Source organism: Taurulus bubalis (genome assembly GCF_910589615.1).
Source record: "Taurulus bubalis genome assembly, chromosome: 19".
Taxonomy (NCBI): domain Eukaryota; kingdom Metazoa; phylum Chordata; class Actinopteri; order Perciformes; family Cottidae; genus Taurulus; species Taurulus bubalis.
In genome coordinates this window covers 4,596,734-4,624,691 of record NC_136607.1, presented here as the reverse complement: position 1 = coordinate 4,624,691, position 27,958 = coordinate 4,596,734, and the positions used below count along the sequence as shown (strand labels likewise).

The following is a 27,958-nucleotide window of genomic DNA, read 5'->3' as shown; positions in this document are numbered from 1 at the left end:
CAATACGCCCTACAGTGCTTTTCCATATTCCACCCAAATCAGTGCTACAAATACAAGACGGGCACACTGTTTCCCAACCACTGTCGAAATGGGCCTAACTTGGCAGGCCTTGCTATCATCTCAAAGATAATTGGAGACTAATAGGATGGCTCAGGCTGGTCTGGGGACGTTCTTCCCTGTGTGTTCGGCTCCTGTCCAGCCTTTATGTGCAGTCAAGGCTGAAGCCGGTAGTCGCTTTGTCAATGACAGGCAGCGGATTGCAATGAGCCACTTGTGTGCACTCAAAGTGCACCAGTTAGCGAGTCCATTTGCCAAGTTATTAAGCTACATTTGGTTTTATTTTAGGTCAGCAGTAAAGTGCACTTACTCTCCCTGAAAACAGCTATCTCCCTGTGCTGAGGACAGCAGGGCCGCTACATAACTAAGCGTTACACACATGCCTTAAGACAAACCTGAGCATCAGCTCGTCCATTCGTATTAGATGTCCACAGATAAACTGACGCATAGAAATGCATAGAAATGCATTGGAATGAGAATCATGGGTCTGAGACAAGTGTTCGTCCTTTAAAGTTCTGATCTGATCGAAGCAAGAAATGAAGACGTTTGGAGGGCGAAAATGGAAATCAGCAAAGGAAGCGAGAGGGCCACAGAGATGCATAAAGAATAGACATCACATTAAAGCAACAGCCGGATGGCTGCGTGGTTCAAGGACACGAATAACTAGCATATGTTCAAAAAGGAGCCAGAGAACAGAACGAGGGAGACATTATTCATCTAACTAGATCCTGCATGAGAACGGTAATGGCGAGAGGTGCATCAGGTAAGAGGTAATGGAGACACAGGCCCCACGAGTGACAGCTCAGAGGGTGACTTGTGCTCCTTTGTGAATAAGATTAGAGGAGTAGTAGGGAAGGAGATGGCTTACTGAGGCATTAGCGCACGGAGCACTCATTAAAGCGCATACAGTGTCAGTGATGTGGAGAGAGAGGTGTCTTTTGAGGCAGGCTCAATCTGAAAGAGATGGCAGAGTCACTTCTAATAAAGCGAGCCTATTATGCACATGGGAAATAAAAGCAATAGGGGTCTGTTTCCACAGCCTCCTGGGACTTGCTAGTCAGACACAGATTTTAGAAAGCATGCATTTATGTTTAACAGCCCACACATTGTGTTCCCCAATCTATTAAAATTGCTTTAATTGCACATGGAACATTACACATGGGCATTGTTCTATATTGGCATTCGTCTGCCGTTACCGTCTTGTTTGTTGTGCCATCGTTGTTGGCAAATTAGTTGAAGCTACATCTCGAAAACCTGCCATGTAAATAAACAAACACATTGGCTACACTCAGATACACTGCGTCCTGTGGCAACGTTCACGGGGGATGTATCACAGTTGCTGGAATCCAAGATGAAGAAACGTGATTGATGTATCTGCTGGTATAATCAATAGCCAGCACAAATTATCTGTACAGTTCTGTGGTTCCCTCCATCTGTAAGGAATGATGAAAGATTCCTCTGAAAAACAAACAGTAAGTGTGTCTCTCTCTCAGTCACACTCTCAGTCAATACCCATATGGGATCAGCAGATGCTTGGCAAGGAGCGGAATGGCTATGTTAGATAGCATATGCTCCATGATGCCTCTCAGCCACTCTATGTCAGGGAATTATATCTGACAAATCCTGCAAAGATTACGGAAAACACTGGAAAATACAAATACAAACGCGTATTGCCTCAACTGTACCGGTTATGCCATGTTTTTAGCTCATCGTCAAAGCAACACATACATGTTTATTGATCAAATCATGATGACGCATTTGGTAAGCTACTTACAGTGTGGACCACTTCCACTGTGACATATTAATCTCACATCACTGCGATAGTGGTAATAAAGTCCGGACTTGATGATATTGCCTTGAGAAACACACATAAGTAGTGAATCCCCCCATACCACTCCCTCAAGGGGAAATCAATGTATCTTAATGACATATCATTAGTGGCTCTGTAAAGGGGAACGATTTTAATGGAAACAACTCTGTCTCACCTCAGAACAAGAAGCGATATCACATGGAGCTACTGACCACCGTTCTTCACTTTTTTAAATAGTACTTGAAGCCGAGCTGCACACACACACACACACACACACACACACACACACACACACACACACACACACACACACACACACACACACCAGCTTTTTCCTCACCCTTACCATAACCTAAACCTAAACCTAACCTTGCTCGAGCCAAACCCTAACCGTAAAGCAAGTTTTCACCATAAAATGTAATGACTTACGTTATGGAAAAGCAATGTATCCCCAAACAGATCAATGTTCCCACAGGACAGGTAACACACACACACACACACACACACACACACACACACACACACACACACACACACACACACACACACAATTTCATAGAAAAGTAGTAATTCTCCACACACATTTTTGCATTCAGTTAGTCGTTTTCTGCAGCACAGATGAGTTGTGTAATTACATAGAGGTTATAGTGATTTTTTAATCTGAACCAGTGGGAAGCAGAATCGATGATTCATACTGAACCTGTGCTGCTTTGGTTTTGGTATACATGAAATGGCTGGAGTTTTGAATTGAAAACGCCTCCGGGATTGTATACACCACCACCAGCTCTTGAATGTTAATTAGCTCTGTACACGCTGCCTTTCACCACTTATCTGCCTCTGCCGTTGGTGCAAGGATGGCTTATGGGATGACTGAATACAAACACAGATATGACTGAGCAAATTGCAAGTTGCTTCGCCTCAACACTGGTTGACAGTGTGTATTCATTGTAAACATGCAGGGACAAATTACATTGATCGAAACAACTAAAAGCATGTCATTTGAGGTAATGCGTCCACACAATGCTCTGCATCTGAATATAAGAGGTTTTTGTGATTTGAAATACGACTGGCATGACCAAATAGAAGAGTCAATTGATCAGAAGAAAAAACAATTTATTATTATACTGCTTTAAAATAAACCAATAACATAGTACAGTCAAATCTCATGTACAAGTGAGTCTCAAGAGTTTTAAGTCACAGTAAAATTATGGTAATGACCATGGTCAGGATGAGACACAAGTCATGAACCCTCGGGGCCCCAACAAATGATGCTGTAGGACTACTCCTGATACTATTTCCACTGTCATGGGGAACAAATTGGTGTCAGACAAGCTGCTGTCCCTTCAGACTACCCGCTAGTCATCTGACCATAAGAACGCATCAGAGACTAGATTCAGACTGTTGGAACTGGAAATCCGGAGCGTCTGCCATGAAAGTATTAAAATGAGTGTGAAAAATATTCAAAGCATTTCCAGACTCTTGCTTTCTGTTCATCTGTATTACTCTTACAACTCTTCCTTTGCTCCAACCTACACAGAAGCTGCACTGTGGTTGTGTTGTACACAGACACTGGTGGTTGGAAGGCACCAGGTTTGATGACTTACTGAAATTTGTACATTTTGTTCTCCTCAATTGTAGAATGTGATGTGACTGGACCTCGGTGTCAATAGTTGTGTTGTAGGGATGGTGAACAAGGGTCCGTGTGGGGGCAGGTGTTAACAATGTATGTTACAACCTTGGAGACTGAACATTGCACAGGTTGAGTTACAACATTGTTGGGACAGTTGAGTGGAAATTGGCGGTTTCCAAGAAAAGGAAAAAATGGAAACTGGAAATATATAACGGACAACCATTTTTGAAGATAGAAAATTCCAAAGTGACCCTGACAAGTGAACCTTTTTGTTAGACTCTGACAATGCCACATAAATCAGTAAGCGTCTTCCTTCCTCTCTTGTGAGGGGCAGACCTGGCAGGCCTGATAAATAGGGTTGGGTACCGAGAACACGTCCGGTACCTACCGGACCGAAAAGCAACGCAGATTTCGGTGATTCCTTCCGGTGCCTGAGCCGGTTTAAATACTTTTTTTTTTACACTACTCTGTAAAGTTGCACGGTATATAGATACTAAAAAGGTAGCGCGGTGCCCGCACGCTAAAAACGATTATTAAAATAGTGCGGATCAGAGCACACTCGCTGCTCTGCTCTCTGTCCGCCTGCATGCAGAGCGGGGCTCGAGGGGGCGGGGCTTCCAGCGCTCACACACACACACACAGCGCGCACACAGAGATCGCTGCAGACACGAGTACGAGCTTTTGAACGTCCGTCCTCGGCTTGATGGAACAAATCTCTCCAGTTGATATTAATGATGACGTGTAGTCCAGTAAAGCAGCAGTTTTAGGATCCAACAGTGTCTGAGTTCTGTTGCACACGGTCCCATCAGAACACCTGATTGGACTGGTGTCTGTTCTTTTTTTAAATATATATTTTTATAGTTTGAAGTTAAAAGGTTTGAAGCTGTAGTTTGAAGTGTGTTTTGTATGTACTTTTTTATTTATATCTATAGTATACTTTAAACAGTTAATAATATTGTTCAATTTGAAGAAAAAAAATTGCCTTGGCAATAAAAAAGTATCGGTTCAGGCACCGTTTAGGCACCGGTATCGTTTTAAAAGTATCGGTTCAGCACCGGTATCGGAAAAAACCCAAACGATACCCATCCCTACTGATAAATCACAGGTGGATTTTTAAAAATATGGTTTATTTACCCCCACAATGTGGCAACACTTGGTACAATATTCTTGGCCACTTCCTGTATTTAAGAGCTCCGGCCTGACAATATGTCCCTCCAGCAGCAGTTTTCCAGCCACAGAGGGCCAACTTATATAAAGACAAACTAAAGTGCCTGTACATATTATCTAAATGTGTGTGCTTCAAATATAGACTAATATACTAACAACAATACAAAATGCATTATGAGTATGACACATGAAACATAAGCTATTTGTCACAATTCATGTTTGCTGATGTATATGTGCAAATGTGCATAAAGTAAACAAACTCAATGAGCTTATAACGAACTATTAAGTGCTGCCATCACATCTGGTGTATACGAGCTATTATCTTTATTTTTCTTTCACAGCTCAGTGTTATGTTGTTTGGTGACTTTTCCTTCCTTTGTTATGCTTTTGACAGACGGGTTATGTCCTCCCAATTCAGATGAGCAATATGTTTACTAAAATACATCCACATTTCCAATACTGAACACAAAGGAAACCAAAATAAGCTGCTCAGTTTGAAGCATGCATTTGTTTACCCAAGGAAAATTATAAATGCTAGTTTAGGGTTTCTGTAATAAGGTCCTCTGCTTAACTTTTTTTCTTCTCTTTTCCCCTTCCTGTAGGCTCTGCTTTGCGGCGTCGCTGGCTAGTGGTCCAACTCCTGATGCAGGTGTGGCTGGCAGCAAATCCATCTTTGAGTGAGCGCCCATGCCCCAAGAGCTGTCGCTGTGATGGAAAAATTGTCTATTGCGAGTCAAGCGCCTTTCGCGATGTCCCCAAGAACCTCTCAGGAGGCTGTGAAGGCCTGTCTTTGCGGTACAACAGCCTCGCCAGTCTTCGCGCCGGCCAGTTTGTAGGCCTCAACCACCTCATCTGGCTCTACCTGGACCACAATTACATTGCCACTGTGGATGTACTGGCCTTTCAGGGGGTCCGCAGGCTCAAAGAGCTGATCCTGAGTTCCAACAAGATCACGTCGCTCCACAACACCACATTCCACCCTGTCCCCAATCTGCGTAACCTGGACCTGTCGTACAACAAGCTGCAATCCTTGCAGGCCGGGCAGTTCCAGGGACTACGGAAGCTTCTCAGCCTTCACATACGCTCAAATTCTCTAAAAACCGTCCCAGTGCGTCTGTTCCAAGATTGCAGAAATCTTGAGTTCCTGGATCTGGGTTACAACCGCTTGCGCAGTATCACTCGGAATGCATTTTCAGGCCTGGTCAAGCTCACTGAGCTGCATTTGGAGCATAACCAGTTCTCAAAGATCAATTTCTCCCACTTCCCTCGCCTCTACAATCTGCGGGCACTTTACTTGCAGTGGAATCGAATTCGCTCAATGAACCAGGGCCTAACCTGGACCTGGGCCTCCATCCAGAAACTGGATCTGTCTGGAAATGATCTGATGGAAGTGGATGCTGTTGTTTACCAATGCCTACCTAACCTGCAGACCCTCAATCTGGACTCCAACAAGCTGACCAATGTCTCCCAGGAGGTGGCTGATGCCTGGATTTCTTTGACTACAATAAGCTTAGCTGGGAATGTATGGGACTGTGGCCCCGCCATCTGTCCACTGGTGGCCTGGCTGAGGAACTTCCGAGGGGCAAAGGAGACCACAATGATCTGCGCCTCCCCCAAGAAAGCCCAAGGTGAGAAAGTGATGGATGCTGTCGAAGCTTTTGGTGTTTGTCAATCAAACCCAGCGACAACGCTCACTGTGAGTATCCCTCCAACCGCATCCAGATTCCCTGTGCAGACGGAACGCCGACCAGCCATTCTGGCGTCACCTACTGGTTCTGGAAAGAGAGGAGAGGGATCTATCAGGGGTCCCACATTGTCAGCCGTTACCCCACCTGTGGCACCTCCACCAGAGCAAGACTTGGAGCCTGTGTCCTTCCACAAGATTGTGGCTGGAAGCGTTGCCCTTTTTCTATCTGTTGCGATGATCCTGTTGGTAATCTACGTGTCTTGGAAGCGCTATCCCAGCAGTGTCAAGCAGCTGCAGGAGCATTCGGCAGCATCCCGCAAACGCCGCAAGAAAGCGAGAGAGACGGAGCGCACCCTGAGCTCTCCACTTCAGGAGTACTATGTGGACTACAAGCCCACCAACTCTGAGGCCATGGACGTGCTTGTGAATGGGACCGGACCCTGCACCTATACCATCTCCGGCTCCCGAGAATGCGAGGTATGACCCACACCACCGCCACTCCTCCTAAACAAAACTCTGTCCACAGCGCTGCGACCAGAGGTAATTATTTACAATGCCTTGATAGATGATTAATCTGCTACTTGATTACTTAGCCTTACACAGCAGGTTAGGTAAACACTGTGTACCAATGGATTATTCCAGAAGTGGTTTAACATCACTTTGTGTATAACAAGATATCTGCTGTTTTCAGATCGTTGTTTGTATATTCGCTTAAACCTTAATCTCTGCTGAGTTTGTTTTGCCGCAAAAAAACCTGCACAGACATACAGATAAATCAGACTGATTGCATTTCCTATTATGCATAATCTTGAGCCTCAGCAATGCTGTTTGTGATGAGACATTTGTGCTTGTTTAGGTGCTTATTTGCTTTTTTTTTTGCTTGGGTATCACAGGCTTTGTGCTTTGTGTGTTTGCTCTGCTACTATTCAATCTTTGATGAGCAGTATTGTGTCGGGACAATAGCTGAATGGTGGTTTGATTCACTTCTGGACACTGGATGTGAATGCTAAAAGAGACTCTTGCCACTGCATCGAGCTTCCCATAGTACCCCAACAGCACATCCTTTTCTGATACGTTTCCTTTATTTACACACTGCCTTAATTGATTAGTCACACACACTAAAATGCATACTTTCACTGGCCATCCACACTTTAACTCACACATGGATAGAACAAGAAATGCACATTGTGTGACATACACACACAGAAAGAAGTAGTGTTTAATAGTCTCGAAAGGAGTGAGAATCCTTTGAAATGTTTTGTACGCTGGCAAGTGAATTTCTTCAAAACATGTTTTAGAGACGACAGCAATGTGGGAATACTACTTTTCTCCTTTTGCTTTCAGCTGCTACACTCTTGTGTACCTGACATACTGTACCATTCTTGGTTAAATATTTTATTCTACGGCTGAGTTTATCCAGGTTTTCCGAGCTATATCAAACCAAAGCGTCTGGAGGAAAGCATTCCTCAATGGAGAACCGGTACAGTTGTTACAGGGAGCAAAGGAAGGACTCAGCCAATAGGTAGCCCACCATCAGAAGCTGTAACCCAGGCGACATAATATATTTGTTGGTTAAGCTCTGTATATATTTTCACATGCCCTCTCATACTAAGTCCAGTTCCAAAATTCTCTCGGCATTTCCATCGCATGCATTTCTGGCAGGCTCTCTCTGGAGAAATGACTATAAATGCAGAGGTTTGAACAGCAAGGTGGAGGAGGAGGACTCTATACTTCAAAGTATTTTCCATTTCTGTTACTGAAGCAGGTTGCCTGGTAATAGGTTATACTTACAGGACTGTGAAGAGGAACCACCAATCACAGCTGCCATTGTGTTGTTATTGGCCCTGCCCTGTCCCATATAGGCTTTAAGTGTAAAACAACAATGAAAGTGATGTTGGATGGAAGGAAGGAGGGAAAAAAGACAATGCTGCAGTTAATGTGCAACGACTGCTGTAAAGCAATCCTCCATTTGAATTATTTGCGTTTCACATTATCGCATTTTGACAAATCTTTTGTGGCTTCAACTCAACACGCCATGTGTCAAGCATCTTGATCCAGAAGGACCCACGGTGACACAGGTGTTCTGGAAAGTTCCATATACAGCTTCATTCTTGATTTTAACTCATGAAGTCCCAAAGTGACACCTACTGAACATCTTGGTGGGTCATGTGATTTTGTGTTCCCATAACAACCTTTCCAAAATGGCTGATCCAGGTTGTGACAGATCTGAAGAAAATGCTAAATTTAAAAAGCTTGTTTTTCATTGTGAAAGGTAATATTTACCCATTTTAAGAATGATAATGCTTAATTAACATGCCCTTTAATGTATTGAACCTGCTGTGAGCACATTTCTTGAAGAAACTGATATAAAACAAATACAATAAAATGTGTTGTGACACATACGTCACGTCGGGACGTTAACCTAAAAATGTCACGAAGAATCCAGTGTGACATGTATGCACAATACGAAAAATAATTATGATCTGCTCAGTTAGTTTGGCTAATTCAATAAAATTTAGCTAACATATTTTATATTGTTCGATCCAAAGCATATTGAAATAAATAAAAACAAAAAAAATCATGTTATAATTATGTAATATTTCTATTTTTTTTACCATTAACGCCCAATGTGACATATATGTAACATTTAAAAAATGTGACACTATTTTGAAAACAAGGTCAGAAATGTGTTCTATGTGGTCTATTTAGTCTGTATTATGTCCCCCATAATTTTCCTTGAAGGACAAATGGGTCCGGATTCTTATGGGTTAAAACATAGAGCACAGTCTGACAGCAATGTGCATTGAACATATAGATGCTTACATCATTAATTCGGAGAACATCACACATATGCCTCAAAGATATGATTTTTTAATTTTTTTTTATTGCAATCCCAACAAAAAAAATAAAGATTAACATAATACTTATTTGCCGTTGGGTTGATTTGGATTTCATAAGCTTGTACAGGTGTTCATATTCTTGTGACCATCCTCTATAATGTAACTAATTAGTTGATTTGCAATAATTTGCAAGGTACACAGCAGGAGACAACTGCCAAAGGGAATTATATACACATGAAAAAGGCACGAGTTGCAATAAAGATGAATATTCTCAATTACTGAAAACGGGAAGAAAAAAAAGGGATGGATAAAGATTACAGGTTGATATCCTCTGTTAGACGAGGATGGCTGTAATTAATAGATGTTTGAAAATGGTAATTAATATGGACCTCTGGATTCTCACTGTGTTCACACCATTCTTAAATGTGTCTTAGGGCACTAAAACACACATACGCATGTGTTACCATTATTTTGTAGAGAACTGTTCATGCCAACAGTTATATGATATTATAGAAACGAATGAAAGCTATGCAACGGGCATCAGATGGAATAAGCAGCGATGGGGAGGAGGGGATAGTGCCATTCTTTGTGAAGGCAAACAAAAAAGCGCATTGGTTGCCTTCCTCTCCGTCACGTCACAAGGGATGAAATGGCTGATTGTCATTCCCAACACTCATTTTCATTCGCGGGGTCCCATGCCAGTTGGATCGTAACATTTTCACACTCATATTGCTCATATAGACAGTATCTATAAAAAGGTGCCCCCGCTCACCCTGCCCCGCTTACTCTCTGAGGGACCCCACACAAACTACATCGCAGCCTCTCCATCAGTGTAAGCTCGAAGCAGGCCTGCAATTTAACATTGAAATCATTGCGTCTATCATTAGCCTTTTATCTTGACTTGATTGAACTTGGCAATTTAGCTGGCTCTTTTATCTTTCCTCCGTGAGCAAAATAAAGGAGGAATGAACCCACGCTAAGAGGGTCAAGGGCCAAATCAACATTACAGAGCCGGCAGAGTGTAACAACTCATGGAAAATAAGGTACTGGAATTATCTGTGATTCATAGACGAAGGCATAGGAATTGTAACTACGAAATAAGAGCTGGAAGATTGGTTTAAGTTTGGTCATTTTGAAGAAGAAAAAACAGTAATTTACTGAAAATGATGAAGAGGAGAGTGGATGAAGTGAGCCACTATATACAAATGTACAAACAGTAAAAAATAAATATATTGCCAACATGGTAGGGCTCCCAAATAGAAAGTCTCATGAACCACAATTAAATCAAATGATCTCCAGTCGGTTGATTCATTCTGATTAAACGACTCCCTAAAGCTAAACCTACAGGAGTCACACACAGGTGACGTAAATCAGGCCTTTTGCAGAATATGTTTTTGTTAATGTTAATAACATTCTGTTAATATGTGAACAAAGCTAATGAAAGCATCAATAATTACTGAAATATTGACATCCTTCCCTTTTTTGTCTCATTTTAACACTGCAACAGACTAATGCATTGTTGAAAATGTTTTTTTTTGTTTTTTTTTACTATTTAGCAGAATGTCTTCCAGTTGAAATTCCTACGCAGGGCGTACGTGAGGACTCGAGTAGCAGAGTGGGCTCCCAGTCGTCCACCTTCCGTGTGCCCCTCCCCCACTGCTTTCCACAATTTACTAATTAAGTCGATACACTGAGGGGATTGTTACTGTCAACATCGTGGCACGTTGGCCTCCGGTCTCTTACAGATGCAGCCTTTATGTAGCAAAGTAAAAGCGTTTCAAACTCTTTTGTGTGAACATGCGAAGGAGAAGCGAGCGAAGGCCCGGCTTCATCTCTCTCTCTCTCTTTCTCTCTCTCTCTCTCTCTCTCCCTCCCTCCCTCTCCGCGCTCTCCTCCATTTTGTGTCTTGAGAGATCCATCCTTGAAAATGCATTCTCTCCGGCCTTATCTGTCCCGCTGTCTCGCCCCTAAAACATCGTGGATGCGGGACGGGAACTATCAGTCAGCGGGACCCGAGTTCATCTCAGAATGTGCTCCGATCTTGTTCCTACATTCTGTTGCTCTCTTGTGGACATAAATCACCCGGCGAGAAGGGGCAGCAGCACCTGCACTCGCGCTCCCCGCCGCCTCGCATCCTCGGCTGCCTCGCCGCCAGGCTCCGGGGCCGTGGCGGCTCAGGGCCTGTTCATCTCCCCTGAGTGGGGAATTGCTTATTCCCTCCCGCGTGTCACTCATACCTTTTCTATCATTTGGATCCCGAGCCATCACTATAACTCACCGTGGACCTCTTCACATGATTGTCCTTTTATCAGCCCTGAGGTCCAACCCGGCCTAGTGAATTGCCAATCCTCATTTTCCTATGTCACTTCAACCTTCCCACAGCGAGGATTATTTGTATCACTTCATCCCCATCTGCTTTTGATCTTTTCCTTTCTCGCGGTGCTCTTGATGTGGCCCGTGCAGTTGACCTGATCTGGAATCTGTGCCACTCATGTCTCCTTTTCACAATTTTTTCTTCCCCATCTTTTCCATCTTGCAACCTGGCCCCACTACAAGTTAATTCAATTCAATTCAGTTTATTTTGTATAGCCCAAAATCACAAATACAAATTTGCCTCGGAGGGCTTTCCAATCTGTACACATACGACATGCCTGTCCCGGGACCTCACATCGGATCAGGAAAAACTCCCCCAAATAAAGATAGTAAAAAAAAACTTTCACAGGGAAAAAAGGGAAGAAACCTTTGGGAGAGCAACAGAGGAGGATCCCTCTCCCCGGATGGACAGAAGCAATAGATGTCATGTGTACAGAATGAACAACGTAACAGAGTTACAGCACATTACATGAATATGACAGAAATTGCAGGGGGCAGGATGCAGAAGGCAGGGGGCAGGAGGCAAGGGGCAGGGCCCAGGAGGCAGGGGGCAGGAGGCAGGAGGCAAGGGGCAGGAGGCAAGGGGCAGGGCCCAGGAGGCAGGAGGCAGGAGATAAGAGGCAGGAGACAGGGGGCAGGAGGCAGGAGGCAGGAGGCAGGGGACAGGAGGCAGGAGGCATTAGGCAGGGGATAGGAGGCAGGAGGCAGAGCCCAGGAGGCAGGGCCCAGGAGGCAGGTGGTAGGAGGCAGGAGGCAGGAGGCAAGGCCCAGGAGGCAGGAGATAATAGGCAAGAGGCAGGAGGCAGGGGGCAAGATGCAGGAGACAGAAGGCAAGAAGCAAGAGGCAGGAGGCAGGATGCAGGAGGCAGGAGGCAGGGGGCAGGGCCCAGGAGGCAGGGGCAGGAGATATGAGGCAGGGGGCAGGAGGCAATAGGCAGGAGGCAGGGTGCAGAGGGCAGCAGGCAGGAGGCAGGAGGCAGGAAGCAGGGGGCATGGGGTAGGATGCAGGATACAGGGGGCAGAAGGCAGGAGGCAGGGCCCAAGAGGCCGGACCGGCTCCAGACAGCCACGATCCATGGAAACTTGATTACTTGCTGCCCTTGTTTTTTGCAAACAATTCCTTTCTCCTTGCTCTCATTTCTTTTCTCTTTGCTCAATGTGTCGAGCAACACATTATCATCATCCACCACCGTCTATCCACTTCCTCTCATTTGTTACATCCAGGCCCCTTTTGCAGTCCGAACCCCAGGGACTAAGTGATATAGAGTGGCCGAAATCTTCTTTTTTGACAATGCTTTGGTGACATGCCAGGCCTGCTCTGCCGTCTATCCAGCATTTCAAGCCCTAATTGACTCAGTGCCATCTCGTCTTCCCCAACTTGTCCTGAAAAGGCACGAAACTCAATTTCTGCCTGCTGGACATGTTATTTTCCATTTTCTTTACTCTTCCTCGTCAGCCCTTCCTTTTTTACTGCTGCTGACCTTTTCCAAACTACAATCTCATCCACTTGCTATAATGTCACACCGCAAATAGCTGTCTTTGAATTAATTAATGTTGGGCCTTTTTTTTGAGAAACCCTGACGTCTGATGCAAAAAACCCAGAGCAACGATATGAAACCTACTTCTCCTGAATGGGCTGCCCTTTAACCAACTCACTCGATAGGTCTTTCCATGCTGAGGTTGTTCTCATTGCAGTCACACTTGTAACTCGCTACAGCAAAGAGGGAAATGACTCAAACTCTTTGCTCCTACCTGCTACGGTATCCATGAAATACGTGCTGAACTTTGACCTCGCTTTTGCTTGAATTTTCTCCTACAGCCTTAACACACCGGGTCCTTTTTTTTCTTACCATATAAAGGTGTTTTTTCAAACCGTTGTATTAGACATGCATTCTTTCAAACAAAATATGAATATTCCCTGGTGAAAAAGTGAACAAAGGCATCAATCAAAACAAACAAACCAAACAGACGTATTTAATACGTACACTATGTTATACAACAACATGGAAACGGGCCACCAGACGCTGCTCTTGGCCAATAGGATCCTGGCAGATGGTCCTCTGCCAGCGCTAATCTATTAAAATATTGTATTGAAAAATCATTACAACTGTCGGTAGGATTAGTTTTTATACCTTTGGTCTTATTTATTCACAATGCCCCCTGTGTGTGTTGAGGCCTTTACAGGATTGTCCTTAAAAAGAAAAAGAAAAAAAAGGAGACCAAATTGGATTTGTTGTGTTTAAACAAGTTGTTGATCGATGAATTACAATATTAACAATTGATGAATCATGCACGTCGTTTATCGAGCAAACGCGGGGAATGCTAGTCGGCATTCCACTAGGAATAGCAAAATACAAGCTAGCTGTACCAATAATGCTGACGACATTCTCCATTTATATTACATCCTCAGGTACTCAGAATGAAAGCAACACTGTCCGTGCAATGTAATCTTGCATGGTTCTGTGTAACAAAACCATCTTCTGGGTCAGGTTCCATACAATGTGGGTTTTACGTAAACTACTAAGATTGCCTTCTTAGTTAAACAAACCAGAAACCTGGCAATACATGTATTTGGTTAGGTTAAACAATGGCAAACTGACCGCCTCAACCTCCTCCCTCATGCTACTTTCACAGTAATTATTCTCAAGGGCACAAGGTCGCTCATCAGGAAACATAAACAGGTAATTTTGTGTTTTTGACCCCGGAACCCATAGTGCTCCTTTGCCCGTTGAGTGGCTCGTATTGAGGCATGTATCTGTACTTACAAACTGTATTTGCTCACTCCATTTATATCCACAGTGCTTTTGTGTATTCTTTCTCAGGTACGTCAAATATTTATGATGTGAGAAAGCATTTTGTGGGGTTTGCTGATTGCCTTTCACAAGCAGGCCCGGCTACTGAAATGTGATGCTTCTGCGTCAGTCAAAGGCCATGATGTAACAGTGTGAAATGATAAAAGATGCACACATTGTTGTGCCAAAAAATATAAAAAGAAAAGTAAAGCATGCAGGTTACTAACTTGACCTGTGCCACTGAACAATGGGAGCCGTTTCTAAAGGTACGAGGCGTTTTCTCCTCTCCCTTCTTTCCACAGCGCCGGGGTCGCGGTGTCAGACTGTTAATTGCGCCGACGAGAAATCAACACAAACGCCGGGAGGCGAGCCGAGGGCAAGCGGGGTATCCTGTAATTCAGTGGGGAGGCTGAACTTCTCGATGCTAGTGTCTTCAGCCGACAATTAGCCGAGTGGGAGACTTCAAACATGCGCTGCGCTTGAGAGAACATCTCTCTCATCCTGCTAATCCTGTCTGTTTCACACTCTGGTTCCGTGCCGCTGCTTTTCCTGCACCGGCGTTTGATCCATGCTTAATGAGGGTGTTAGATCACCAATATAGCAATTACATTACCTCGGAAAAGAGGCAAGACTCCTTTTTCTTTTGCGCCGTTGATGCTAAGCTTCCCGACGCCGCGGCGGCCTCATGTCGGACTCGTCAGCCACGCTCATCTCAAATTCTTTTACAATTTCCATGTGAGGTGCTTGCTCTTTACCGGCCCCCGCTCAGCAGTTTTTATTTATTTTTTTACCCCCCTGGTGAGTGTGTTCACTTTCAAAGCCATTTCACACAGGTCTCTTGCCATTTTTTACTGCCACTTACTTGTTTCTCTAGCTACTGATACAAGCACTGCTGCGCCACACCACTTGTTCTCTTCAGCGCCCGATTTGGATCTGAGTACCAGACTAGAGGGTAATGTCACATTGGAGCCACTGCTTGCTTGCCCTTAAGTGAGCGGTGCGTTGCTGTCTCTGCATTTTTTTTGACACTGCATTTAGTTACAGTGACAGCAATCATAATTGTTGCTAAACGGGAATGTTACATTTATTGCAACGTGTAATATAACCTCCACCTGTCATCTCCAAGCCGTCTCCCTCTGGAGTTTCAGTCGGAAAAGGTCTTGTTTTTTTGGTAAAACAACCTTTCGATATGAATTTCCCCCTTTGATGATTTTCCACATGTATTCTTCAGAAGAAGGAATACATCGGGTCGAGGATTTGGATTCAAAATGTATTATAACATATATTCATCTGCATAATCTTCATTTCAGTGCTTATATATACATTTAGAAGTGTCCACAAAAAAGATTTGTGAGATTCCCGCCGGCCGTAGCGAACCTTCTCATTAGCTAAACAGTCCACATTTTAATTGTAATTTTTGAAAGCTGTTACCAACTGTAGCGTAGCTTTAAGTGTTATTTTTGATGATAGAGATGACGATTTATTGAAGCGCGTAACTGCAGTTGCATTTGAGATTTGAGCATATTTCTCCAGGAAAAAAATTATAATTACTTGCGTTTCACAAAGCAATTTCACTCTTTTCATAGATGATTGTTGGTGTGTTGTTTGTAATCATTATTGCTCGGTAGCTGTCTGGAATGAAGGGAAACAAGGTTAGACATTAGTGTGGATCCAGAGCAATGGAGTGATCATTTTTCCTCATTAGTGAACAGCCTCACTATCACTTTGCGCATTAGTCTCAAAATTCAAATACTTGTATATCAGTTAAGCGTGAGGGAGGATGAGTCACACATGGATCTCCATCCGAGTCCACAGCTAAGTACCTACAGCAGAGCATCTGTTGGGGCCTAAAGTGACATAAAATGAAGACGTAAAAGGCGACCACGCCGTGCCTATGATGGGCTTTTTTAATCTTTTTTTTTCCAGAGTATTTCTGCTGAAGTTGCGAAGACTTGTTCACTCTTAGCAGAAAAAAAAGATCTGCCATTTAATGATTTGACAAAGAGTCAAGTGTAATTAGCCCGTCATCCTTGCATAACGCCTCTGTCAGATGGAAAAATGAAAGCTTTCTGAAGTCAATTAAAAAAATATTTCGGTGGCCAAGTGTCAAGCAACTGAGAATTGAACAGATCTTTCAAGTAAATAAACTAAATGTATTGCTTCTAGGAAGAGTTGTTATCCACTTCTATAGCCCGTCCTAATTAACCAACAACTTTAATTAGGAAGAGTCTAAAGAGAGAGGGTCGAGGCCTTGTTCTCTGTGGGTGGACTGAGTATCAGACCACATGTCTGTGTCTCCACAAGGTTTCTGTTATCCAGCCTGCTTTTTCTTTGTATATGTTCCTATAACTAAAGAACAAACCACACAATCTTTCCACTGACATTCACGTCTCTTGCGATAGCGCTTTCATATCCGTCTATGAAACCAGTCCACACAGACGAGAGGGAAAAAATAGAAATGATTGTGTGGAAGAGTTCTCTCACTTCCTAACCCAGAAATCATCTCGGTGACCCCTCTGTCCTCGGCACACCATCTCAGCTGTTTCCACTCAACTGATTCAGCGCACTGTGGTCTATGGACGCTCTGCGTTCTTCCACCAGTTAGGATGTGAAAAAGTAAAGCTCAATCGGTCCTATTTAAGGACTTTCATGTGAAGGTCTTTCACACAATGAACCTGCTCTGAGGAAAGTGATGTGATGTTGCTTGTCAGATGAGTTTGCATAGCAACGACAAGTTAGTCTGGTAGAGAGACTGGCTATATAGTATGATAAAGTAATGCAAAATAAAAAAAAGAATTCAGACTTAGACATCTTTATAATAGTATAGAAGTCTATGAGAAAATTACCCTACCTCTCACTTGAGTTTATGTCTCAATCTCTAGTTTCAAGTCTTCTTCATTACAACATGATGTTCATTTAGTGAATTATGGTCCATTTAGATTTAAATAGTCCACAAAGCAGGGTGGGCTTTAGGGCGGGGCTACTCTGTGATTGACAGATCTCTGCCAGTGCGTTTAACCCTTTCACTGAGTTTTTTTTGTTCATGAAAGGGAATTGTAACATTCTGGTTGTACATAGCTCCGCCCTCTTGTGTCACTTCTGGTTACAATAAACCAAGATGGCGACGGACAAAAAAACAATATGTTGAACATACAAAGATGGTGTCAGTCATAAAAAACCAAGCCGATGGCCAAAAACCAAGATGGCTACGGACAAAATGCGGAACTCAAGGCTTAACTTTAAAAAAAAGCGCAGTCCGCGAACCAATGGGTGACGTCACTGTGACTATGTCCACTTCTTATATGCTGTATGTGGTGGCTATTGGCCGACCAGGCATCATCTTGAACAAAGGATGAGCGAGGAGGAACTTAAACTGTACAAATGGAAAAAATATATAGTTCTGCATAGTCTAAATGATCTTTATTGTATCAATGCATTGTATTAAAACACTTGCAATCTCAAGACTTTATGTAACATTATGACGTCTTGAGAAAATGTCCCCAGTTTCCCCAGACGCGAGAAGCCGCATGTGCGCTTATTGGGACCGACAGCCTTCAAGCCGCCCTGTAGAGCCGACGCAACAGGCGGAAGAGGTAGACCGGCTCGGGGTTGAAGTGGAGTCAGACAGGTAGGCGAGTGAACCTGGCAGAGAAGCACGTTCAACGGGGCGGAGCGGCGGACAGGAAGGGCAGTTAGAAAGCCGGAATCAGGCAGTCATCCAGACCCGACAGCTAGATTGGCAGCCGTCCGTCCACAAAGACACTCGGGCCTTTGTCCGCTGACAGCTGTCCAGCCTCTGATCGGTGATGACTCAAAGCTTCTTTTTTATTTTGAAGTAAGATAATAAATCGGGGGCAAGGCCCGGCAGATTGGCATGTTTTCCCTCCGCGGTCACATCAAAACTGCTCTGGTTTGTGTGTGTGTGCATTTTTCAGAATTAAAAGGGACTTTTTGTTATCAAAATGTTGTTAAGTTTACTCAAAATTGTGTTAAATTTACTGGGTTAATTATGCCACTTACATAGGTAAAAGAAATTGGAAAAATTACAGCTGAGATGAAAACATAAAAGTATGTCAGACTGTTTCAATAACAGTGTAGCACAGACCAGTCCAGATAAAGTCCAGATAAACACTGTTTCCTGTCAGGACTGTAAACATAAGACACATTTTCATTTAAGTTGTGATTGTAGTGCTGAGCCAATTAGTTGGTTAATAGAGTGGAGTTGATTGACTAGAATGTAATCAACAACAATGAATGTAAACACAGATTGCATATCTTTTGGCTTTTTAACCGTTGGGTGGGACCATTTCAGGGTTTCTGGAGCTTGTGGCGGTCTTGTTCATCACTTTTGTGGCACTGTAAATACTGGTTTATTGTCATGCAATAAACATGGCACACACACGGTGGCATGCTGAGTGGCAACTCTAGAGAAATTTTAAAGGAGCACCTCACATCAATAAAACTCAAGGACAAACACTGTCAATAGATTAAAAAAATGTCCGCCCTTTCAGCTGCAGTTATAGTCTTAGCAGTTTGTGAATTTAGCTATATCTATGTATATTTTTTTTTCTTCTTTTTTTCCTTTTTCTTTTTCATATCTATTAAAAAAAATAATGTATGTATACATATATATATACATACATATATATATATATATAGTCTCCTGACTATTTGGGAGCATAAAGCAAGCTTTGGTTAGACAGGACAAAATTAGATAGATAGTTCATTATGTTTTAAATTGTTGATATTTGGTATTTTATTGTTATTTTTATTTTATTTTGATAATAACAACTTGGGTCCACTCACAGCTCTTTGCTTTTTTCTTGATTACTTTTTTTTTGCTTTAATGGTTCAATCCATTCAAACTCACTCACAATGTAACTCCTTCAGTCCCAACCAGACATATTGCGTCACATGCGTTACTTACATCAAAGCATGCGTTCGCTCCCGAAACATTTCCACGAGTTGCGCCAGTCCGGCGCGCGTCGCAGCAATCGGACGTCTTATTCCCCGCCGCCGCTTGACGTGCCGCCATCCTTTTATGCTTGTGTATATGAAGAACTCACATGAAGCGGTGAAATACATTGATGTTGAAAAAATCGAATGAAACTTTCCCGTCCCTTTCAAGTCTGATCCTTCTCCGGGCGCGTAGGTGTCGGACCCGCATGAGTCCGCATCCACTGGCGCCCGCATGCAGAAGCAACCTTCATCTCCCTTCTCTATCCGGCTCGGCTATTCTCGGAGGTTTTGTTCCGTTGTGTCTCCTCTTCCTCTTGAAGCCCTTTTTTTTCCTCTCTCTCCTCGGCTGTGTCGAGCACATATTATTTTGAGTTAATTACCTGTCTATGTCAACCTCCGGCGTCCCACGCCGTGGCCTCGCTGCATCAGCCTGGAGTTCGGCTTGTCTTCCACTGCAGGAAAATGCACACCTCATGATTGATGACTTCTATTCTCCCACAGCTTCCCTTTAGTATTCCGGCCTCACATGTCCATGCCGCGAGGAACATCATATAAACACTTGTCCTGCAGAATAAGTCCCAACCCATTGTCCACACATTTTGTTGTTGTCATGTGTGGTGTTCCAACACAAACAGACGACAGTATTAAGGTTCTCGAATACACGCGCTCGAGTAATATGTTACAAGTCATATATTTAGAGGCCATATTTCACCGTAAAATATAAACGCTCCCTCTTTTCTATTGAATTTGCGAGGTAAGAAAAGCTCCGTATTGACAAAAGTGACAATGGATACGTTGGGGATTGATTGTGCCGTGAAGCTAGCGAGGCCACTTAGGGACGCGGACCCCGCTCCGCATTCATCGACTGACTCGGAAAACGCGAAAGAGAAGATCGCAGATAATGATGATCATAAAATGATGAAATGAGGATGAGAGCAGAGACCCACCTGAGGCCCCGTGTCGGTTATAAATCAGGACATCGGTTTCTCCACAAAGTCCTTGGACATCTTGGGGAGTACAACGCGGTAATGATAGTATTCATTTGGCACGACTACGGTTGCATAATTGGAAATGTTTGTCAAGGTCAGCATTTGAATATGTTTCATATGCTCGAAGGAGAATGAGAGTCAAACCAGCCTCTCCTTCCATGGGGGCGTATATATATATATTTTTTTTTTCTTCATGTCATGTAAGCACCGTATACCAGGATTCAAAACAAGACGGCGCCTTAAGATTAGATAATAAATTACACATGTTCTTAAGATTGACTTATTTTAGTATTTGACCGTTTCATTTTACCATTGATTAGTGATGAAGGTGAAGTCTCCACGACCTTCAAACAGACTTTAACAGTCTGTTATTTCTGCACAACACTTTCAAGTCAGATAGAGCCTGCCTTTTCGTATTGTTCTGATAATCACAGCCTACTTATAACAATTCATTTAATATAAAAAAAGGCTGGTATGCATTTCGTTTATTTGAGCCTGTTAACTCCCTCAATGCATTTAGTTGGACTAATTTACTAAGTATTTAACATGGTAATGTGTTTTTAGTGACACGTGCATCTTTTTCTAAATGGTTGGTTCCTCTATTCAAGATAATAAAAAGTGATATGGATGTCGTTTACGCGTCTTTTGGGTCGTGATGGTTTTTTCTTTTTTGAAAAGTGGGACAAAAAGAAAAAAGTTTGGGAAACACTGGAGGCTACATTATCTGCTACGAGAGCGGTTTGACAGAAGAGTCGACATTAGTGAACCCTTTACTATTTGTATTTGAGACTGGTCTGATGAGGATTGATCATTGCCATATAGGGTGAAACATTTTTCATAAATCTCCCGCAGTTACTTGATTGGTCTACTTTCTGGGAGTAGTGGAGGAGTTCTAAACTACAGCAGTTGTGTATACCCCATAGCCTATCGAACTTGAGATGCATTGTGGGTAAAATAGGTGGCAGGTTTTGAAAAGGAAGAAGAATTAAAGGCATAAAAAAGGACAATATCTCTGGTTTGGCAGATTCAGCCTTGTGTACTTAATAAATATATATATCTATATATATTTGGAAATGTTGCATTGTATTGTGTGCAGTTGCCGTCAGTGAATCATGCACCATCTGAGAGTTTGAGTCGGTTTTGTGCTGTAGGTATAAAAGAATAAATGAATCAAAGATAATGAGCGGTGCCTCCTGTGGCCTTCGTAATGACTCCTCCGGTGAATGACTGATGTGCTCTACACGTTCTGAAAGGGCAGATATTCTTTGTGCGACCAAATTGATGTTCGAGGACCGCTCATTGTTGTGAAAAAAAGAAACTAGCATTTTTTATTTTTTATTTTCTATAATCGTTAAAGAAATATTTCAAAAAAAAAAGTTGGAAAAGTCAGACATGAAAATAATCATCAGTTGCAGCCATTTTTTTATTTTCATACCTCAACTGTTCTTCTTCGACCTGTCGGTCCTTCATGGCGAAGACCGCCTTCTTTTTTCCGATCGGCCAATGTGTCCGTCATCTCGTCCGATATGCAGCCCGTGAGATATGATTCCCCGCCGCTCTTTTGCCCGCCGATTATAACCATTAACAAGCAATCTGTCTGTGAACGGATGGGGTCACTACCCTCGGCATTAAAACATTCACCGGGGACTATGATTTACTGGGCGCTCTCACCAAGCGAGAGGATTGTGCGCTGTGTAGCGTGGGGGCATTCCAGAACGGGACGCATTCCAGAGTGCATCACAATCAACGTATATAGAGCATATTAATCACCGCCGCCACTCTCCTCCAACTTTATCCTGATTAATTGAATTGTTCATTTCTGCGTGTCTGATTTGAGAATGCGGCTCCAATGCTGTGACATAAATGAGCCCTCGTGTCTCCAGAGAGATTCCAACTTTTAAACCGGGCGCTATCTTTGGAGCGTGGAAGCATCGTTTTATTGAAGTAGTTGTGTACTTGAACAGTAATAATTGAATGCTGCGGTTTTTTTGCTTAGTTTTTTAAGCAGTGGTGGAGTTTTTTTAGCAAATAGGGATGAGTGCAGGGCAGTAATCAGCGTCAGGCCAACCAGAAATGGGTTAACAAATTGATGTTTTGGACCTGTGACCGCTAAGGTTGATGATGGCAGAATAATCTGCACCCAGTGTGCATGGGTGCACAGATTAAAGTGCTGGGTGTCAGTCTGGTTATCCTTTCAACCGCAAATTAAATCACCTGCAAAAAAAAAGGATAAAAATACATACAGAGCAATGCAGGGGAGTCGTGACAAATACAGAAAGAGAAAAACACCAGGTACTGAGGAACTAACATTTCACGCTGTCACCTATATTTATCAAGTCGGCTGCAAAAAAAAGAAAAAAAGAAAAGGAAAAAGGAGTGGGACAGAAACACAGACACGACAAAGCAGTGGAAAATTACAAGTTGAGCCAAAAGGAGTCGGAGTAGACAAAAGGAGAGGGAAGAGCGAAATGGGCAGGTGGACCCAGAGTGATGTGGGAATTGAGGACGGAGAGAAATTGATAGTTGGAGAGGCGCAGAGCACACACACACACACACACACACACACACACACACACACACACACACACACACACACGCACACACACACGCAGTCACTCTCTCAGCTCTCTCTGACCTGAGAGGCACCGCCTGTTTGATTTAGTGCCAATCAGAGTTTTTAATGTCTGTGCGGCGCATCATAATTTATTAGGATTATCATAAACTTGCGCTGGGAGTTGGAGAGGGGCACTTGTGCCTCGCTCTCAGAATGAATTACTTGCTGCAAGATGGAGTGTCGGGGCAGAAATGGCGACGCCAGCTTCTCACCCACACACACTTTTTGTTTTTGTCTCCAACCTTTTCCATGCGGCCCACGATGAATATTCATCCCGTCTCATGCCACCCATCGATGGGGGCCAAGGTTACGAGGTGAAGGAGAGCTAAAAGCAGGCTTTATTGCATTCTGGACTGAAGTGGACTGTCTATCTCATCAACAGAAGGCGGGGCTTTTTCAGGGGAGGCTTCGGATTCATTATACTTGGGGCAGTACCCGTTTGCGTGGCCCTTTGGGGCGTGGCCCTTTGGGGCGTGGCCCTTTGGGAGCGCATGTGACTGCTTACTTACCCACGTTCGGAGCGGGGCCCGGACGTGGGTAAGTTGCACCAACTTGGACACTGCACATCCTCAGACCCGTCTGTTCCGCTCGCATCACCCGGAAAAAAAGAGGCCGCTTGCGCGCATGCAAGTTAGTTTTCTACACAGTCGCGGAGCTTAGAGCCCTTCCTATTGGTTAAAGTCCTTTTTAACACCTGAACCGCAGTTCTACTCGTTCATTGGCCCGCAGCTTCAGGGGCGGCGCTATTCTTCTTCTTCTCTAGAAAAGGGTAGATTCTATCATCTCAAAAGTCAATGTTCAGCTTCAACAATTCCTTAAAGGGACAGCCCAATGTTCCAGCAACTTGCAATTGTCTAACATCCATTACACAGTAAATACAAGTAATATGCATACAATTACAAATCCTTCATAATAATATCCCTTATTAATTATCATATTTCATGCATTATAATGTACACAAACAATGTATTTGTACACTGTACAAGTCCAAATGTGACAAACTACGTTAATAAAACCCTTCACTTTATAGTGCGAAGAGACTTCAACTTTAGCGACAATGTACATGTTCCTCCTCTATCCAACATATATTAACAACTTGTAATAGCAACTTTTGTTCCACACAGTGGACGATGATTCATTTGTTTTGCATGTCTGATTTATCCACCATTATAAGAGTAGAAGTATTGTGTTAATACTATTAATACTTATGCTCATACCACCACCCCTCCTGCATATAATTCTAATATTGACAAAGCAAGCTTTCTGCTCCCTTTGTGACAGCTGAGATCTTAATTTGAGCGCCGGCTAAAGGCGACGCTCGTCTCCTTGACTGCGTCTGTGGAGATTGAAAGTAGGACTCACATCTTGTGCTCAGCCTCGTCATTCCATTTTGATCACGCAAGAAGGAAAGAAGCAGTGAAAGCAGCGCTTTGAATCAGTGTTGAAGTGTTATTGTGTCTCTTCGGCATGATGGGCTGATATTCATTTACTCCGGGATACAAATGGATGAGTGGGAAGACAAACTAAAGGTGATGATGTAACTTGAGAAAGATAACTAGCTTTTTTTTCTTTTTTCTTTTGTACTAGGTCAAGATGTGAAATAAATACCAGCTATTAATTTATTTGGAGTTCAACCACTGCGAACGCCTCAAAGTCTAACATTGACTCGTGGAAGTTTTCTGTTTTGAAAAGGGAAAATCTGTCAGTGGAGTTAGTCAAGAGAAATGATGATGAGTATTTGAACTAGAGATAAGTCCACAATATTAATTATTCCAATCACTCAATTCGAGAAAATATTTGAATTATTCATATTTGGTGCACGGGGCGGAGGGAATGCACATCCCAAAAACGGGAACAGGTGCTGGGCAAAAAAAATAATAAATCAACTAAGGCACAAACACCCTCCAGAAAGCTGTAACACATCAACTATATTATCCCATTAAAGTTATATAATGCTCTTTTCCTACGTTTTGCTATATCGTTTTTTTAGGATGTATTTTTTATGATTCATGTGTTTTTTCTACTTTTTCTTGGAATTTTCTATCGGGTCATTTCTATATTACATTATATTTAGTATTTGCTCGCCTACTATCGATCCTGAAGCTTCTAGTTCTCGTGTGTCAGAGGTGGGAGTCGCATACTCTGCTCCGATTGGGCCGACCTGAGAGTAGATTGACTTTCAGTCATGCGGATCCAGATCACCTGAGTGAGGAATGTGCGCGTCGACAAAATGCTTCCCGATGGTGATTGGATCACGTCTGACATCAGATCGAAACGTTGCATTATTGAAATTGCGGGGCTCTTATGATACAGTGTCTTTTTTTTCTGGTTCTCGCCAAAGCAGTATTTTGTACCATCACTGGTACACATAGTTTCCTCTTCAGACTCCATGTTACTTGACAAGCAAACATTTGCAGTGGTGAAGCATCACGAGGACCTCGACATTTAAACATTTCACCTCATTGCAAATGAAAGCCTCTTTAACCACACGTTGATTGCAGACAATTGCATGTGCGCAGGCAAGCACCAGGTTGTGTCTGTCCTTTTTTAATTTTTTAAGGGTAATTGTACTGTAATTTACAGCATTTACCGCGTGGCGTTTAAACCCCACGGTGGCCTGCGTCGATAGTGGAAACAGACATTCCAGTGAATGAATGGTAAATCTGTGGAACAATAGATGGGCTGGCTTCCGGGAGCTGGTTTTTGGGGCCTGCATGCTGGCATGAAGCTCAGTGGGAGTATGAGAGGCAGGCAGACTGGAAGCCTAATTAATCCAGCCTCCCTTAATTAGTCTCCCTCACCGTCCGTGACGCACTCGCCACTCTTCTGGCGCTCTCCTTCCCTTCCCTCCTCTGCTCTTCCTGCCTTCCTGAAGTGTGCTCTCGTCTTTTTCTCCTCTCCTCGCTCCACATCTCCCTCGTCTCTTTCCCCTCCCATCCACTCGCACTCGCACCGAACGGTGACAATATGTTTCCGAGGTGATAAACGCGGCGAATGCTGCTGCAGAGAGCGGCTCAGGCACAACAACAACAAAAAAGCTGCAGCAGTATGTGTGCTGTGTGCCACCAGACTACACAAAAAAAGCCCAGCTGGAGGCGGCAGAGATTGCCTGCAGGCCGCATTGTCTAGAGAAACACGGGCGCATCTCACAATGCAGGTGGTCACATGCCCGAGCGCCTTGCGCCTCCTTTAGCGCGCGGTAATCGCAGCGGTAATCTGCAAAGAAGGCGGCGTGGGTCGGAGGAGGGGAGATGCTGAATGCATCCCTCCAGCGTGGCAGAGAAGACAGGCCAGGGCAAGAAGCTTTACCCGGGGCCGCTGAGCTCAAAGACGCTGACATTAACAGCCGGGGCCCTCGCGCTCTGTGCCCGGAATAATGAGGCAGTTATTTCCACTTGTGGCCGCGGCCATTTGAAAATGACTGCGCTGTGAATACTGATCAAGACTAACTGTTGACATTTTCACGCACCACGCTGGCTCCGTAATGAGCTGCATGATGAACTCATCAGGGTTTTGCTTCATCTTTCTTGCTTGGAGATGTAATATACTCGCCTTTAAAATGTGGAATTGGATGTTGCAGCAAAGCAAACTGTTACTTATTTGTTGGTGATTAGTGTGACGGTAGAACGTATTAAAAAAATGATGTGGCGAAACCATTTATTTGCAATGGAAATGCAGGTTATTTTAAGTATCTCAGGCAGCTCTGATCCTCCCACTAGACAACACCAGCTACAAAACAGACAGACAGGACCTGGTGGTGGAGAACAAAACAGAGATAAAAGGAGAATAAATTAAACTTGCATTCATCAGGCGGACAGAACAATGACTCCAGATGAAGAGTAATGCACCGATCCGGCTTTTTCGTGGTTCAGCTTTGCATCACTGGTGACATAAACACTGCTTTACTCGCTGTGAAAAACACAATGTAGCACATGAATACCCAAATATATATTCACAGAATTGTCGTTTATTATTAGAATAATGAATTGTACACCATGAAACACGGTCAGAGATCTTCACAGGACTGGAAACCTTTTTCTTTTGTATTCAGCAACAAATTAGTCAAAACTTAATCAGGAAATACAATTATGAAGTAAGTACCGGTGCGTCACATACTGCTGCTCTGTGTCTGCTGAATGTGTAAATAAGCAAATGTTTGCTCATGCAAATTTACAAGGCGATATAATACATTAAAAATACAATGTTTTATGTATTTTTTTCCTAACAATAGTTTACAGGATCAATTGTGTTTTACAGAAGATGTGTAATCTCTCTCTCTCTGTCTCTCATTTATTTATATATATATATATATATATATATATATATATATATATATATATATATATATATATATATATATATATATATATATATGGTGATGATCCAGATCATCATCACCCGAGAGAGGAATGTGTCCAGCACCTGTTGGATGTTCAATCCTCTCATCTAACTCTATGTCATTTTGAATTATTTCCTAAAATGTCAAACAATTCCTTCCAGCATTGCAGAGGTATATTTGAACCACATTAATGCATTTATATTAAACATACTCATCTTGCTCAGATTATTTTTGTTTATATTTTTTTATCTCAATTGTGTTAGCATTGAAAATACCATCAGACTTTTCATTCAATGATAAATGACCAACACATTTAATCCGAAAGACAGCGTATTCGGGAGAAGGTAATGGAGTTAAATTTGAGGGTGTTCAGTACTGCACATGCATCTTAAGAGGCAGCTGCACCTTCACTCCATCATGTTTATGACAAAGAGCTGCTGAAAAATATGATAGAAGATGATAATTATCTCAGACAGATCTGCCATACTTCAAATGGACCATAATTTGATAAATAACTTATGTTTTCCCCCTGTGAAGATGGGCTATTTGTGTATCAAGGTCATCTTCATCCTTGCTGCATATCCACAGAAAACTTGACAGTTTTATTTTCCTCTTTACTCTATATGTACTATATATTTATTTTTTATTTTTCTTCTGACCTCTTATTTCAACACGGCTAGGACACGGTCTGAAATAGAGAC

General features: G+C 43.0%; 1 protein-coding gene across 1 annotated transcript in view; it reads left to right on the top strand.

The window, feature by feature from the left end:
- Positions 1-801: 801 nt before the first annotated feature.
- The window catches only part of LOC306751328 (leucine-rich repeat transmembrane neuronal protein 4), a gene marked incomplete at both ends in the record, with an annotated part of 94,895 nt that continues 67,738 nt past the window's right edge, over positions 802-27,958 (top strand). Inside the window, 2 exons of the mRNA XM_079234892.1 lie at positions 802-820; positions 5,267-6,828. Of these exons, the coding sequence (XP_079091018.1) occupies positions 802-820; positions 5,267-6,828 (1,581 nt within the window). The remainder of the gene's footprint in view (positions 821-5,266; positions 6,829-27,958) is intronic.